This window comes from Mastomys coucha, unplaced genomic scaffold (assembly GCF_008632895.1).
Source record: "Mastomys coucha isolate ucsf_1 unplaced genomic scaffold, UCSF_Mcou_1 pScaffold19, whole genome shotgun sequence".
Classification (NCBI taxonomy): Eukaryota; Metazoa; Chordata; class Mammalia; order Rodentia; family Muridae; genus Mastomys; species Mastomys coucha.
In genome coordinates, this window is record NW_022196901.1 from 1,860,734 (window position 1) to 1,877,565 (window position 16,832).

General features: G+C 39.6%; 1 protein-coding gene across 9 annotated transcripts in view; it reads right to left on the minus strand.

Annotated features, from left to right (window-relative positions):
- Cdk14 (cyclin dependent kinase 14) overlaps positions 1 to 16,832 on the minus strand; it is a 596,871-nt gene that overhangs the window by 119,541 nt on the left and 460,498 nt on the right. For all 9 annotated transcript variants that reach the window (XM_031379952.1, XM_031379953.1, XM_031379950.1 and 6 more), the window contains one exon: positions 343 to 482. In XM_031379952.1, the coding sequence (XP_031235812.1) occupies positions 343 to 482 (140 nt within the window). The remainder of the gene's footprint in view (positions 1 to 342; positions 483 to 16,832) is intronic.

A 16,832-nucleotide genomic window follows, 5' to 3' on the forward strand; every position in this document is an offset into this window, starting at 1 on the left:
ATACAAAGACGCGCAGCTGCCGACTGCAGAGTAGAGATAGCAAAAAATGAATCCATTTTCTTTCTGTGTCTGGTAAGCTAGCAATTGAATGGCAGGACTCCAATAAATATATATAAACACAATCCCCCTTCTGGCTTGAGCGATCACATCTCTCTCTCTCTCTCTCTCTCTCTCGCTCTCTCTCTCTCTCTCTCTCTCTCACACACACACACACACACACACAATGCATACACACAAATACACAATCTTATGTTTATCCACACATGAATGAGCCCATCTGTCTACATGCATGTTACATATTGATGACCAAGTGCTTTGATTGGATGCTGGAGTCCTACTCACTATCAGTCAGCTCCCATAGCCGTGGGGGCAGATCGCTGAAATACTCATGGCTCAAGGCAGCCTGTGCTGATAGCCTGTTCTTTGGGGAACACTGTAGAAGCTTGGAGGCCAGATCTTCAGCATGATTGACATAACTGAGCCTGAAAACACAAGCAAAAACAGAGAAATCATCAGACCCCAAGAAGAAATACACTAAATAGGACCTCAGGCTCATGCTATGTCTTATGTACTTCAGTTTATTCCTGGCCAGGGAAACAACTTAAATTACCTGCTGAAATAAACAAACCGAATACATATGTGCCCTTCCAGTATGTGTTATTGCAAAATGTCTTTTTCTCTAGAAATGCTAAGTATTGTTGACTTAAAATATTTTGACTGTAAGCAAAGTACTGATTATTTCAGAAAGGATGAAAGTAAGGTCAGAAGTAGAAAATTATAGATGACAGTTTATCAAATAGTTGCCAGCATTCATTCATGGACTCTTTGTATGGTATACACATATGGATACATTTATGGGAAATTAATACCGAATAACTAGGGGAATTAAAATAGAGCTGTTATTAAGTTCTCTAGTTACTAAAATTACTTTTCCTCGAGGAATTTATATTTTCTTGCCTGAAATAAAAAAAAAAAATTACTAAAGCAAGTGTCCTGCCAAGTGCCAGCCATTCTGATACCAACATCCAGGTTAACAAACAGATATGCTTAAATGATACAGGGCTGAATCAATTCAAGATGACCTTTAAAACAACAGTAGATGGAGGGTATGTGTCTCAAGATTACGGGAGAAAGGGATAGAAGCAAAACCTTTGATGTGGTATAAGCTTTCCAATGGGTGGCAGCCATGCTTGGTCTTCCCAGTTTTGCTTTTCATGGAAACTATTCTGCTGGTTGGAGCAATCAGACATGGAAAATTAACACAACACTGATGGCACCCCCCTCTCTAGAAAGTAGAACATATGTCAGGCACTTTCCCAGGCACTTTTTCCATTCTTGTTTTTATTACAGTCCAACAGGGGAACTACCCCCATTTGGTGGTGTAGAAAGTAGGTAGGGGATGGTGGTGGAATGCTCACTGAAGCAAATCTATGTTCTCCAAAGGCTTTTACCCATACATCTCTGTGTTTCTGCAAGTAGTTCTAACTACACCGACTCCCAGAGACAGCCACACAGGGACTTGGGGCTAAGCTGCTCCATCAATATTTTTAAAAAACTGTGAAGGTGCTAAGCACACCATTAGCTTCAGCCACCAGCTCTACACTCCAGCAATTTTTGTAGTGGGAAGGGGAAGCTGCTAGGAGGGGGCTGTGGAAGGGGAAAGGAATCTATGCACTCAGGCAGGGACACAAAAGCAGAGCGCAGATGGGTCTAAGAGATCTCTTTCCATCTTCCCATCACAAGGCGTCATGAATGGATCCACTGTTGCAATGGAAGTTTGTTTCATTTGTTTCCGTCATTTACAGACAGATCCATGGACTGGCTGCACGACGTCTGTCCACAGGAAAAGGAGTCATTTTCAAAGCCCTTCTTTTCTCTCTTACAAAGGAGTCCAGGTCACCAACACTATATCTTCCTGTCTCAAGACCTCTCACGCTTACAAATTTGCCATTACCAATTCTAAAACTCAAGTTTGAAATAGGCAGACTTCACAGTAAAGGCACAACTACACCAAAAGTGCTGTTTATAAATTGCACAGTGAACATCTCCTTTCCATCAATTATATATCATTTTGATAAAATAGAGCATTCGAGCCAGACTGAAATCAGATCTGAGTTTGGGGTCTGACACAATTTTGTACAAATTATTTAAAGAAGAAAGAATGCTGCCATCACCCCCAAACTCTATGCTACTATACTTTAGGTACATAAAGAAACTGGGGATTAGAATATTTGGTATGCTAGTATCCAGCACTAAATTCATGACCATAAATGTGAACATTTGAGATACAGAGCAATGAGTACCACTTCTTTCTCTTTTTGGTTTTTTGAAATAAGATCTCGTTTTCAGTCAAGGCAGGTTTATTATTTACTATCTAGTCAAGGTAGGTTTTGAACTCATGATTAACCTCCCGCCTCAGCTTCCTGAAGTGCTGGGGTTACATGAGACATAAGCTACAATGTCTGGCTTGACACATTTTTTTTTCTGATCTTAATTTTCTCATCTAAGAAATAAAATGGATGTATCACATTTGTCTGCAGTCCCCCCACTTGGAAGAGCTACATGTAGCACTTGAAACATGGCTGGCTCTCTGTTTTGAAGAACTGTCTGCATTTACAGTTGTTTCTTTGTTTTGGCAGCAGGTTACTGCATTTAGATAAAATGAGTCGTACCTAAATGTAAGGAGTTCACCAAAAGGAGACAATCTCATTCTTCCCACCCAAAAAAACTACTTTTAATAATGTCTATGAAATAAAATTTGAGTTGTGATATCAAGTTTATGCACACAATTTAGTTCATAAATAAAATTTTTGTTTGGATATTTTACTACTTTTGTTTGTATGTCTTACACGTGTATTTCAAGAAGAGTCAACTTTGCACCAATTTTTTCCCCATGTGTTTTTAGTAACGCAGTTTGGGTCACAGCTAGAACCACTCTCTGGGTCCACCTAAGTTGTGTGAGATATCATACTTTGGGGAATCACTTTTATCTAAAACCATAGGTTTACCTTATCAGAGTGCTATAATGACTGTGGTTATCCGTCTCCTATTATGGGATGGCATATTTGTTATATCTTCCATATAAACCCATGAATATTTTATGCTGTGCAAGGCCAGTACTTAGATGAATAACATTCTAGAAATGTTATACATTCCACATAAAGTAGGACTTTCATCCTGATGTGATCTTTTCTACATTTAATAAGACATTCTAAGCTAAAGTTCACATTTTTCTCTCATTAATTTAATGGCTGCATGTGCTTTTGGTTTAGTATTTCTCTGACACCTTTTGTGACCTGCCTTCTCTTTCATATATATTACATAGCTGGGTTTAATTTTTATGCACTCAGGCAATCCCCGTGTCTTAATAAGAAAGTTTCAGTCCGTTTGCATTTTCTTTAGTATTGGTACATTTGGAACTGCTGCTACTAGGGTAATTGTGTATTGCCGTCTTATCTTCCTGAGCTTTCTTAATTTTCCTATCTTCTCTCAAGTTGAATTTGAAGTTTCCATGTCTTCTAACTTCTGTTTTAGTCTTACATAAAATGTTTAAATGCTAGTCCATGTATTAGAGACTAGTGTTAATTCATTTTTTTCCCCTTTTAAAAGGAGTATCATTATTTCCCTGGATGCTTAGATCTTGCAGTAAACTTTCAAAAGATGATGAAAACTAAATTAAAAAACTCAAGTTCTCCCACTGAATTAAAATCACACATCTATTCTTGAAGTAACATCAATATACACTACATTTTCTGGTTATACACATTTAAAACTATGCAGATATAAATTCATGCAGATTTTCTGGCATAGAAAGTATGAAATGTGTGGCATAGAAAGTTTTAAATGTGTACCTAATTCATTACCAGGATCTCCTCTTTTTACAAAGGGGATTATGAACAGAATAACAAAGAGCATACTTGCCAAATATTTGGCAAACAACTTTATTTGGTATGAAAAATATTTCATAGAACTTACAACTTTTTTATGATTAGGAATTCTCTCTGTGTTGTGATGGCACATGTCCATGGGGATAGGCTACATTAAAGGCAGAGACAGGAATATTAGGCTAGCCTGAGCTACATTTTAAATAACTTCAGCCTGACCTACATTTTAAAAACAAGCTGGGCATGGTAGTATACACCTATAATCCCAGTACTAAGAAGGCAGAAGTAGGTAGATCTCTGTGAGTTCCAGACTTGCTTGGCAAGCTTGGAAATCCTATTTTAAAACAAAACAAAACAAAAGTGTTTAAAACAAATTTTTTGCATACAATCACTGAACATGCCTATCTTTAAAAGAATTGAAACACATGTCTCTGGAAAATCAAATATATTTTGCTAAAAATGCTTAACAGTTAACAGTTCACTCCAAGTCTTTCTTCAGCCTTTCCAGGTCAAGCTGTGCTAGAGAGTGCACACATTACATGAACTTACAATTTTGGGTTTGAAATCTGGGATTATAGGTGTGCTTCTATACAATGTGGATTTGACATGGAAGTTTGAACTAGAGATTTGTGATTTTTCAAAATAGAGGTTTTTATAACAGCACAATGTAAAATTTATAGAAGGACATTAATCCATAAGACTTGGAACTTAGCCAACAAAATCAATTGCCACACAACTTTAGTGCCCACTGTTTTAAACATGGGAGACATGAACTAAGAACAAAAGGCAAACAGACAATACAGACCCTCTGCTCGTGTTTGAAATGATCTTTGCCAAGTAACTGCAGGTCTAGGCCACTGTTTGGAATTCAGAATTCCAGTTCTGAGTGATGACGAAAACTTAGGGATTCTGTACAGCATTCATTCACCTAGTCTCTCTAAATGGCTTGCATAGGGGCAAGATTTTGGCATGGGAATAGTCTAAAGATGTAACCAAAGCTGCCTGATTCCAGAAGAGCGCTGCTGATAGGCATGGCAAGCCTATCTTAGCTGGTGGACAGGAAACTCACTTGCTAAGTTGGGGTTCCAACACTGTGTATCAACATGCCATAGGCGCTCCACTGGGCTTACTCACAATGTATGATGAAATTGACCCTGCCTCCTTTCTTTTCAAAGGCAGGAAAAGGCAGTTTTGTTGTCTCTCATACTATGTCTCCACCTTCCCCGCCCCGCCCCATATCTAAGTGTGCAGTTGTACTTTAGGGCAGTACTTCGCCAAACGAAATTCTAAGTTACACTCCACCTCAATACCCAGAACTTCACTCCATCTTTAGTTAAGGAGAAAGCAGTAAAGAATGGAACCCTCCCAAGGCCTGCAACCCTGGACAGCAAGACCAGACCCAACCTTGCCATCCCCAGTCTGATCAGCAGAGACCTGAACTAGGGCACCTTCCCTCTCAGGAAAGCAGCCTTAGCTCTTGCTTCACATGCTCTCACACCGCGGGAGCGCCAGGCTTTCTCAGTTTTCTGTGGGTTTATTTAAGACCACATTGACCTTACATTTGACCATGCACAGGGTCGCCCTGTGCATGACTTCACAAGCTGTGACTTGTCATGAGAAAGAAATCTCAAGGGGGAGGGACTCTTTGGAAAGGAGTCTGAATACAGTATGCACAAGTAATGTAAAGAAGCTTTAACGTAACAAATCCTCAGCACCTGTTAAGTTGGAGGAACAGGAGTGACTTTTTAAAAAAAAATTTTTTTTCTCATATATAACATCCTGACTGCAGCCACCCTCAGGGCCCTGCTTCCTCTCTCCACCAGATCCATTCCTCCTCAGCCCCCCCACACACACTGTTAAGAGTCCCACAAGAACACCCAAGCTGCACAACCATCACATATATGCAGAGGGCCTCGGTCAGACCTATGCATGCTCCCTGGTTGTTGGTTCAGTCTCTGTGAGCCCCTCTGAGCCAAGCTTAGTTGATTCTGTGGGTTTTCTTGTGGTGTCCTTGATTCAGTCATCCAGCAACGAGGCAACAGAAAGCAAGCTCCACTAGGCTTACTCACTTAGGTCAGAACTTTTGTAAATATTGTTCCTATTTTAATTCTACCTCAGGTGCCTTAGTTAGACCGTCTCATAGTGCTTCTTGGTGGGATAGTAACGGGTTTCTATAGAGCTCTTTTCTGCAGAGGAGCCATGCTGCATGCCCTTTAGACTATCTCCAAACATGTGACCAAAAGCCACCTCACCACTCAAACTACAGCTAGCCTTTTCCTTCAAAAAAGAAACTCTCTTTATTGGTTATTTTATTTATTTACATTTCAAATGTTATTCTCCTTCCTGGTTTTCCCTATGCAACCTCCCCATCCCATCTCCCTCCCCTTCCCCCTTGCTTCTATGAGAGTGCTCCCCCACCCACCCACCCACTCCCACCTCACTGCCCTGGCATTCCCCTACACGGGGGAATCGAGCCTTCAAAGGACCAGGGCCTCCCCTCCCATTGATGCCAAATAAGGCCATCCTCTGCTATATATGCAGCTGGAGCCATGGGTCCCACCATGTGTACTCTTTGGTTGGTGGTTTAGTTCCTGGGAGCTTTGGGGGATCTGGTTGGTTGATATTGTTGTTCTTCCTATGGGGTTACAATCCCCTTCAGCTCCTTCAACAGAGGAATGGATGCAGAAAATGTGGTACATTTACACAACGGAGTACTACTGAACTATTAAAAACAATGACTTCATAAAATTTGCAGGGAAATGGATGGAACTAGAAAATATCCTGAGTGAGATAACCCAGTCACCAAAGAACACACATGATATATACTCACTGATAAGTGTTGCTGAGTTTTGAAACCCCATAAAGTTGTGGAAATTTAGGCCAAACCTGTAGTTCTTAGGGGAAACATTTTCATCTCTTTCTAGAGAAAAACCTTGCATGAAAATTTTTTCTTGCCATTTCTTTTTTCTAGAAGCAGGTTTGTTTGTTTGTTTAGTTTAGTTTAGTTTAGATTTAAAAAAAAAAAACCAACCCAGTCCATGGATTAAGCTGAACTGAAGTCCACTCCTGCACTCTGAGTACCTTCATTTTGCGTGGGGACACTCAGGCCCTATGTCCAATCTTTCTCAGGCCTATAGCCGTGTTTTCCACTTTAGACAATGACTCTGTAAATGGTAACTTTTTTATTTTGGTTTCCTTCCTTCCTTTACTCTTTGACCTACTAGAGATTCCCCTTCTTGATGGGCCTGTGAATTTAAAGGGATGTTCCTTAGGTACATTGCAGGTCCCTACAAGAACTCCCAGTCATACACACACACACACACACACACACACACACACACACACACACACACACATATGAAATGATACGAATTAAACAATTCTTAGCAGATCTGGAGTTCAAGTGTGCATGAGCAGAATCTTATATGATGAGTAACTTTTAAGCAAATACTTCTAAATGCGTCGAAAATACTGCAACACTGCTGTTTAAACCACTGTGAGTTTTCTGCGTTTCTCTTAACTTTCCTTGCCACTCTCATTCTCTCTCTTTCCTTGAACCTTTTTAAGCATAAAACGTGATAACCTGGGTAGTGAAATAAGGCCTTCGCCTTAGACCATTGATAGCAGGTAGCATATTGTCTATGCTTTGCACTGGGTAGTTTTGTGATTCAGAAACAAGATGGGGAGTCTGGCACAGACAGCTCCACTCCAGCTGTAACTCCACATAACACTGAATCTGGGGAGAATATAACTATGAAGCAAGGGCAGTAGGGTTAGCATGGGCCTGCCAGGAGCAGCTTGCACAATTCCTCTGCCTCCCAGGAACACATCCAACAGTGCCTTCTGTTTCTCTCCATCCACCCTTGCACCCATCTGTTGCAAAACAAGGAGAAAGTGAACCTTCTTGAAAACAGAGGAAGACAGCTTCAGAACCCTCCAGTAGACTAAAGAAGATGGCCAGGGTTGAGAAGAGAGAAAGGATACAAAAAGGAATAGATAAGAGGAAGCAGATGCTCGTGGCCAGGTGAAGAGGGCCCATTCTAAGGGCAGGGCCCCTGGCAAAAGGAGAGACAAGGCACTTGCTGAAAGCCTGGATGTTTGATCAGGACTGGTTATATTTATAGATGCTCATCTCAATCTAAGAAAGAAGAACTTTAAAAAAAATAATCATTTGGGGGCCGGAGAGGTGGTTAAAATCACTGACTGTTAAGGTCCTGAGTTCAATTCCCAGAAACCACATAGTGGCTCACTATCATCTATAATGGGATCCTACGCCCTCTTCTGGTGTGTCTGAAGACAGCTACAGTATACTCATATGAATAAAATAAATAAAACATAAAATAAACACTCATATTTAAACCACCATCACCACCACCAAATCACTGTTTTCAAGTCCTGGTTCTTTAAATACTTCTTCAAAATATATAACCCTGGAGGAATATTATTTTACTTCTTATTCTTTCTTTATTTTTCCAATTGGGGTTGAAATCAGTCCCTATTTTTAATTTATTTATTTGTTTGTTTGTTTTGTCACTTCATAAAGCAGAAATGAGTGTTTTTGCTTTTGCCTTTTTGTGGTTCCAAAAGGGTCTTCCCTCTAAAACCTATGATAGATCTGCTTATACAATGACTAAGGATAGTTCCATTTTGTTCTCTAGAGTTGACTTGTAAATATGTCTAATATGTTACAATATATGATGTTACTTATAATTACTGTGATAATCTAATATATTGTCTTAATTTCTAATTATTAATATAATAAATACATGTAATACATGAATCCTCACTGGAATCTGAATGCCTCTGTTCATGAAAGCTGGAAGTAGAGTTGTACTTGGCATAATACACTAACTACAGCATTCATTATAGAACTCATTTTCACACAAAAGCTTGAGATGACATGGAACAAAACAGAAAGTTCTGGAATATTCCTCACTTGCATTTCATACACTTTTGGGATAGAAGTCCATAAGCTATGAGCCTTTGTCTAAAGCACAATTACAATTACCATGCTTTGTTTCATACATTGCATAACTACCTGGAGTAATGGGAAGTGGTCTATCCTCACAAGGTACATACTACACACACATTCTCCACAGAGCAATGGCACAGTGCACAGGTCCTTTCAATTGACAGCATGCAGGCTGATGTGGTAGATGCCAACATGGGTAGTGGTCACTGGGTTTGATATCTGACCTCTTAAAACTGCTTCCATGATTTGTGAAGTAGCCACACACCAACCACAAAGATAAATCCCTGTTCTTCTTCTTCTTTATTTTTTTCTCTCAAGATAATGTTTCTCTGTATAGCCCTGGCTATCCTGGAACTCACTCTGTAGACCAGACTGGCCTCGAACTCAGAAATCTGCCTGCCTCTGCCTTCCAAGTGCTGGGATTAAAGGCATGTGCCACCACCGCCCACTTCAATTCCTGTTCTTGACAGCACCATCACTATGGATGTAGCTCTCCATCTTATCTGTATATCAGAAGCAAAGCGCTCCTGAAGCTGCTTTTCATCAGAGCTTCTGTTAGACGGAGCCATCCTCAAAAGTCTCCTTCCAGTTCTCAGAAAGGGTCTTAGTGTTAGAAAACGAAGTTGAAGTTCACTGATTGATCAACCATGACTTAATGGAATTTGTGACACTGGTACAAACTCTTGAGGAAAAGATACTAATGTGAGGGGAAAATATAGACTTGTGCAGTGAACTCTTCAACCTGAGGTGTGAGGCCATGCAAGAAAACAGGGAGGCAATCCTGGTCAAACAAATAGCAAAGACGGGGCTGTTTAGCACAGAGAACATAGTCCTTTGCTGATTCTCCGATTTCAGTAAAATATAGTAAGATTCCTCCCATAAAGGTAAACAGGAAACCTTGACATAATTGTTTCCATAAATCAGTTAGGTTTTAGTGTATAGAAAACCAGGCAGGGGCGGGGGGGCGGTAATTTTTATCCATGATGACACTAATCTGTTGTCTACACTCTGTAGATACACTCCCATCCCTGACTCATGTGAACAATCTTACTTAAACTCAGTGTGCCAAAAGGAAGGAAGAAAGAAGGGAAGAAATGAAGAAGGAAGGAAGGAAGAAATAAAAATAAAAACAGATATGCAAATATTAAGTTCTTAAAGACACATTTCCCTACATTTCTCTTTTTCTTAATTATGACTTCCACTGATGTGGAGATATTCTTTGTCTAATTTTAATACTGTTATTGTCATACACTTAATAATGCAAAATCCAGTCTAAAAGCAGGAAGGATCTAGTCTTAACATGGACAAGATAAATAATCCCCAAAGCTAGGTATGCAAGTTCAAATGCTGGGCTTAAGCTCCAGCTGTGGCCCCTACCTGGCATACAATGGCCCTTGCACTGCACTCTACCTGGAGGAAGTGTAGAGAAAGTGCTGGCGATCCCTCCACAGGGTCTGCATGAATCCAAACCTCCTGAAACCTCCTGCCTGCATCCCTAAGGCTACATTAAATTGCTGGATGGTAGGCTGGACAAAGGAAATTTTTAAAGTTTATTCCAAAATCTATAGTCTTGATTTTTTTTTTTGAGACAGGATTTCTCTGTGTAGCCCTGGCTGTCCTGGAACTCACTTTGTAGACCAGGCTGGCCTTAAACTCAGAAATCCACCTGCCCCTGCCTCCCAAGTGCTGGGATTAAAGGTGTGCGCCACCACAGCCCGGCTCTATACTCTTGATTTTTAAATGATCATTTTCCCTGAGGAAAAAACGGGGATCTTCAAGTGCTTAAGTTCACTACAGAATCAAAAATTGGTGATCCTATGACATAATTATACTAGTCTTTCCCAAGAACAAGTATAGAAGTGTTCTTACAGTCACATTCTGGAAATCCACTTAAATACTCAATGTTAAAATAAATATACATGGTGAAAATTGAGAGCTTCATTTCATACTATTTTAAGTAAGAACCTTGTAATTTAAACTTATTTTTATTTAGCTAACACAAAAGTTGATCACATTGGTCCACCCACTTACGATACTTACCTATTAACTACTTTCTTATGTTGATTTTGCAGGGACTCCATTTTAATTTCTCATCCAATTCCCCAATGCAAATGGAAGTGCCATCATCAAGTTGTGAAGTTTTGCATATTATTATATATAATACACAAATATAATATATAGTGTATATTTTATATATAATACATATGTATAATACATATCACATACATGTATACATAGTATAATATAAAGTATTTAAATACACTTAATGCATAGTTTTATATGTATAATACTGAAATAATATATCTTAAGTTATACTTTCAATTGGTTAGAGCCTACCAAGCACTAATATTTTTTCGTGACACAACTCAAGCCTCTCAGACAGTGTACTTGTATCAAGTTATGTTCTGGAGGAGGGTCCAAGAGTTAGGGCCAATCGCTATGGTGTCCTATAATTTTTGTTAAATATTTTAACAGTGTAGTTAACAACAGAAACACTAAAAGATGTATTGCATCCTGTGATTGGAAAAAAAACAAACAATTTTTAAAAAATATATTATAAGTAACCCTATAATCATAAAGCTAAAACCTGTAGAATACTTAAATGAAAATTCTAAACTTAGAAGCTAGCACAGAAGATGCTCAAAACCTGAGGCCTGTACGCAACAGAACTGGCTGCCAAATTTCTACTCCTTGTGTATTATTTTTGTTCCAAACAGTATATTATGATCATATTCTGTGCCATCCCCATCGTGCCTTAGATCCTGTCCACATGGTGATGCCTTCCTGAAGAAAGCTGATCAATGGTCCGTTTTCTCAGCAGGTATCAACTGTAATTAGGGTTTGTGTCTGCTTCCTCCTCTTCCTCTGGGATTTTGTGTGGTTTGGACCTGTGTGAGTCTTGTGAGGCTGCCTCAGCCTCCGTGAGTTCACACGTGCATTAGACTATGCACATGTGCTTTTGGACAATGCATTAGACTATGCATGTGGTTTTTGGACAATGCTTTTTCCTTAGAGTCATCCACCATTGCTACATGGAGACATAAACAGTAGACCTTTAGAGCTACCTGACCCTACCCCATATGGAATTCTGATGTTACCTCAAGGGCAGCAAGGGACTCCCAACCCTCCCACCATCTGGACACAGATCAGTGTAGGACTACCTGGTTCCTCCTGCTTCACAGAGTTGTGGAGGAGGACTGTCATTTCCTTACCTTTACCTTGCTCCCATGGACTATAGATGTCTTATTATTTACCTAGTTCACAAGTTCTTACAGCAAAAGAAATTGCCAGTACATGTTAGACAAAATGATGCACTTGGTATTTATATCAGACTAGCCAATTTTTGTGAATCCAAGTGGTAGATTAAAGCACTACTTCATCTGAAGTGGGTAATTCTTATGTTTTACAATAGGAGCTATTACTGAAAATTCAAACCTAAATCTTCATTTATTGAAAAAAAAAAAAAAGAATCCACATTGAACTTTAGAAATGGCTTCTGTCTTAGATCGACGAGCTATAAATATTTAGCTCAAATGACATGGTCTGCAGGAAGATTTTCACCATAAGAGGCCTGCAGAAACAGTGTGACTTAGTGGCACGTCTGCTTGAGGTCCAGAGTGCACAGCAATGGGAGCGACTTCTGAAGTTCTGGAAGTTGAAAATCTCACCAGCAGAGGAAGTTTCTGAAGGCAGAAACCAGCCTCCCCAGAATGGAGCAGCATGCCTTCATGCTGTAAACGCTGCTCCTAATAGCCCCTGAAAGGCACCATTTTGTGGGATATTATTTCACCCAAAGAGAAGGACAAAACTCTCTAATCCTGAACAAAACCTCTTCAAAGTATATGTTCTCAATAAACCCTTCACTGAAAACTGAAAATATAACTCAGCAATACAATAAACACCCTAACAAATATATCAGATTTTTCAGTTAATGCCTTTTACAGGCTTAAACCAAACCGAGTGAATGGAAATCACCAGCCACAGTCTGACGGCTGCCACCCTTAACGTACGCATGCTGCATTTATATCAATGTTGGTGAATCTTGGAGTACAATAAAAAGAGGAGAAAAAGAGCAGTTGGCATCTGGCAGAACTCGCTCTTCATGTTTAGTCCCTTGCATATGCAACATGGCCCCAAGACAGTAATTAACCCTTTAAGGTAAAGACACATTGGTATTTTATGGTGACACAGAGGACAGTATCTTTATCCCTTAACAATGTCACCTCACTTGCTGAAGGCATTAAAAGGGTAGGAATGGGAGCATCACCAAAAACATGGGTCCCACTTAAAGAAAAAAAAAATCAGGTTACAGGTCAAGGACTTACTGAAAATTAGTTCAAATAAAGAACAGTTTATTTGCTGGGGATGCAGACTTCAGCTTCATCACCTTATGACACTGCTTGTAGAATCTGAAAGTAGGTGGCAGTCTTTTATACTAAGGAGGAACTACATTTATGTCTTAAAAAATATTTGTTTCAAGTCTGTTTTCCACAAGGGCCTAATGCTTTGAGAGAGAGAGGGAAAGAAAAAGAGAAAGAAAATCTACTTTGAAACTTCTTGTTCCCTGAGAGGGGTTACCTCTCTTCTAGAGCTATGCTCACTACTCTTCCAGAGACTCGGAGTTCCTGGTCCAGCATCTACAACAGATGACTTAGAGCCCACTGCATCTCCAGCTCTGGGAAATCTGATGCCCCTTTCTGCCCTCTCAGTGTGTGTGCATGTGTGCGCATGTGCTGCCTGCACACATACAAATACAGTAAATAAAATACAAAAATAAGAATATATAAAATTAAATATTTAAAAAAATAATGCATTGTTTCCACGAGAACTCTACTATCCAGTTTTCTGAAAACAGTGTCTTCCAACAGTAGAGTGAACTTACTACCTATGTAACTGTCGGTTCTCACCGCGTTATCACAGAACACACAACCAGGCAGGGGATGGAGCCCTTGGTCTGTTCTGCACCATGGGAAGACAGACTATGGGGAATGTTCATCAAGCACTTCCCACGTGCTAGGGGCCTTTCACATCCATCCCATCCTACACCTTTGCCACGCCCGCCATGGTCACCATCACTTCACTCTGCAGATGAGGGAGCCAAGGCTTACTGAGAAAGCCTGGTCACACCACCACAGCAGGCACAGGGCTCCTACAGCTCAAAGGCTGCTGCTTACTCTCTATACCATCCAAAGGAGTCACTGACATTTTAGCTTATAAGTTTTCTACCATCATATAAAAGGTCTGGTCATTAAAACATTTAGAAAATACTGAAGCTTATAAAAGAAAATGAAGATTTCTTTATCAATCTTAACCCAGGGATAATTTTTTTATTGGTTAGATATATTTACTTCTGTGAGGTCAGAATACATAATTTTAGCTCTTAGTGTTTAAATAACTATGTGTTTTTTCATGTTTGCACAATCTCAATTTTAACATCTTTTCTTAAACAACTGGAAGTTAGACTCAAGTCCACAAGAAAAAGTCTACTCAAGAAAAACAAAAACAAAAACCTTCAAGGCACAAATGTAGATATCCACAAATAGTGTCCCTTTGAGGATGTGTGCCCTTCTGGCACTCGCCTGTAAACTTCTCCCATTGCTTCTCACTATCATTTAACAATGTCACGAGTATTACCAACTCTCCAAATGCTGAAGCATAATTTGGCAGAAACCTTTGTTCCTATTTGGGCCTCTCTGCAGGTCTGGTTCTGTGACAGAGCATCTGGCTCTCTCAGAGACAATGGGCAGAGATAGAGTCCAAGAGAGAAACAATTCTCTATAGCCTAAGGTTAGAAGTAATACTCAGTCAACTTCCACTGATCACTACTGGTCAATGAGAGCAGCCCTTGGTGATGTGGGAGATGGTGGCAGGTAGGAAAATCAGATCTGTGGGCTCACTGAGAGCCACCATGATAGCTGTGGATTTCTCTGCAGCTTTGTATGTGTGTGTTTGTACATAGCTCCCAAAGTTGCCACTTAGACCATCTATAAATGTCCATATCAGTAGTAGTAGAGTTACACTATCAACCAGCTATTTTATTTCTAATATTTATTTTACAAACTACATCATCCACCTAAACAAACTACTAATGTAATTTAAAAAGATATGGTCCTTATGAATGACAAAAATAAAAATATTTTTTACAAGTTATAAACTAAATCCCTCAAAATTCTACCACCTATCTTTATCCTGTAAGTTATATTTCATTCATAGTTCAAAAACATTATAATAGTACTGTTAGTGTGCATAAAATTTTTTATGTTTTCATTTTTAGAAACTTAAGAGAAATTCCTTTTGTATTTTTATGCATAGTATTCTAACAATGCTGAATAGTATTTGACTGGGCTCATAAGTCATGGCATATTAAATCCATGCTCCTATCCTCTTTAATCTTGGCTAAGTTAGTATAAAGTCCTTAAAAGTGCTCTTGTGTATTATTTATTTATTTGGTATGAGGGGGTCAGCAAACATCTTTAAGAGTCAAGTGTCTCCTTCCACCATGTGAATTCCAGGATGGACCTTGGCCTCAGACATCTTTACCTATGAGCAATCTTAACGGTTCGGGCCAAGTCTGTTTTTTAAAAATGTTAGTCTACAAAAGAATCATGACAATTGAATATTCAGCCAACACTCTTTGCTTAGTTATTTCCTTAAGAGAAACTTTAAAGAGCAACATTTACTAAACAAAAACTCAGCAGACTTCCTGATAATTAACTGAAACCCCTGAGGCAATTCCCTGCCTGGTCTCTGTGTCCACTGATTAGTGTCCCCCTGTCACGGTCCCTTTCCTTACTGCTGTCATCACCGTTCCCTCCAACCAATGTATATCAAGTCCCTGATTGATGGTCTCTGTTACTGGTGCCTTCATACATCAGCAATGCATGGGCATCTGTTTAATTACACTGTCTGTCTGCTTGACCTCATATAGCAATGGCTTTCTAAAATCACCTTATTACTGTTACTCTAGATCAACTTTCCTAATGCTGCCAACCTTTACTACAGTTCTTTAGATTATGGTCATCCCCTCCCGCAAGCCATAAAAGTCTTTCATTGCTATTTTGTAACCGTAATTTTGCTACTGTTATGAACTGGAATGTAAATATCTGATATGCATGATGTGAGCACATGTGAGCATATGTGTGCACATGTGAGCTCCATGGGATACTGACCCACAGGTGGGAACCACTGCTCTGGAAGGTCACATCTAAGAGAGCAGGGACCTTGCTGAATATTCTCAGGCACACAGACAGTGATAACTACACTTAACTAAATGTGCCATGATACCATCACAGCCCCCAATATATTTCCTTATTGTTTTTGTATCATTGACTATAATTCCAAGGCCACACACAGTAAGGCCACATGCAGTAACTAAATGGGCCTCGTTCTCTGTCACTTCTCTTGAATTGGTGATTTTGAGGAAGAGCTATATTCCTGGCAATGGTGCTAATAAAAAGAAGTAGTTTGATGGAAAGCATGGGAAACAAAGTTCATTCTGCTCACCTGGAGGAAAATGGGCGTCAGTCCCGGACTACCGCAAGTTATGCAACTGAGTTTTCAGAATGTGGAGAACGTGCTGGGTACAATGGAGAAGCCTCACCTTTGAAAACCACTCCCCTGATTCTTATATCTCCCCAGCTAGGTAAGTATAAAAAACGTGCAATTTCTAAAAAAGCCACTTCATTAAAATGTTGTGTTCTGGCCATTGATCATATACCCTTATATTCTGAACCCATAGTAAGGTCTTATGTCTTTTAGCCCTGCCATATCAAACAGGGTAAATAAGAAATTCATTAGAAATAAGTTCTTGAGACTATAAAATAATTGAAGGCAAAATAAAATTCCTAAATGGGGCTTGGGATATGTCTGTGAGGAAAACATTTGAAAGTTGTTTTCAGAATGAAGTAAGCTGCTGCAGACAGGGCACCCCCGGTGCTGTGAGGTACAGCTACATGTGGCACTGCCAGTCACATCAC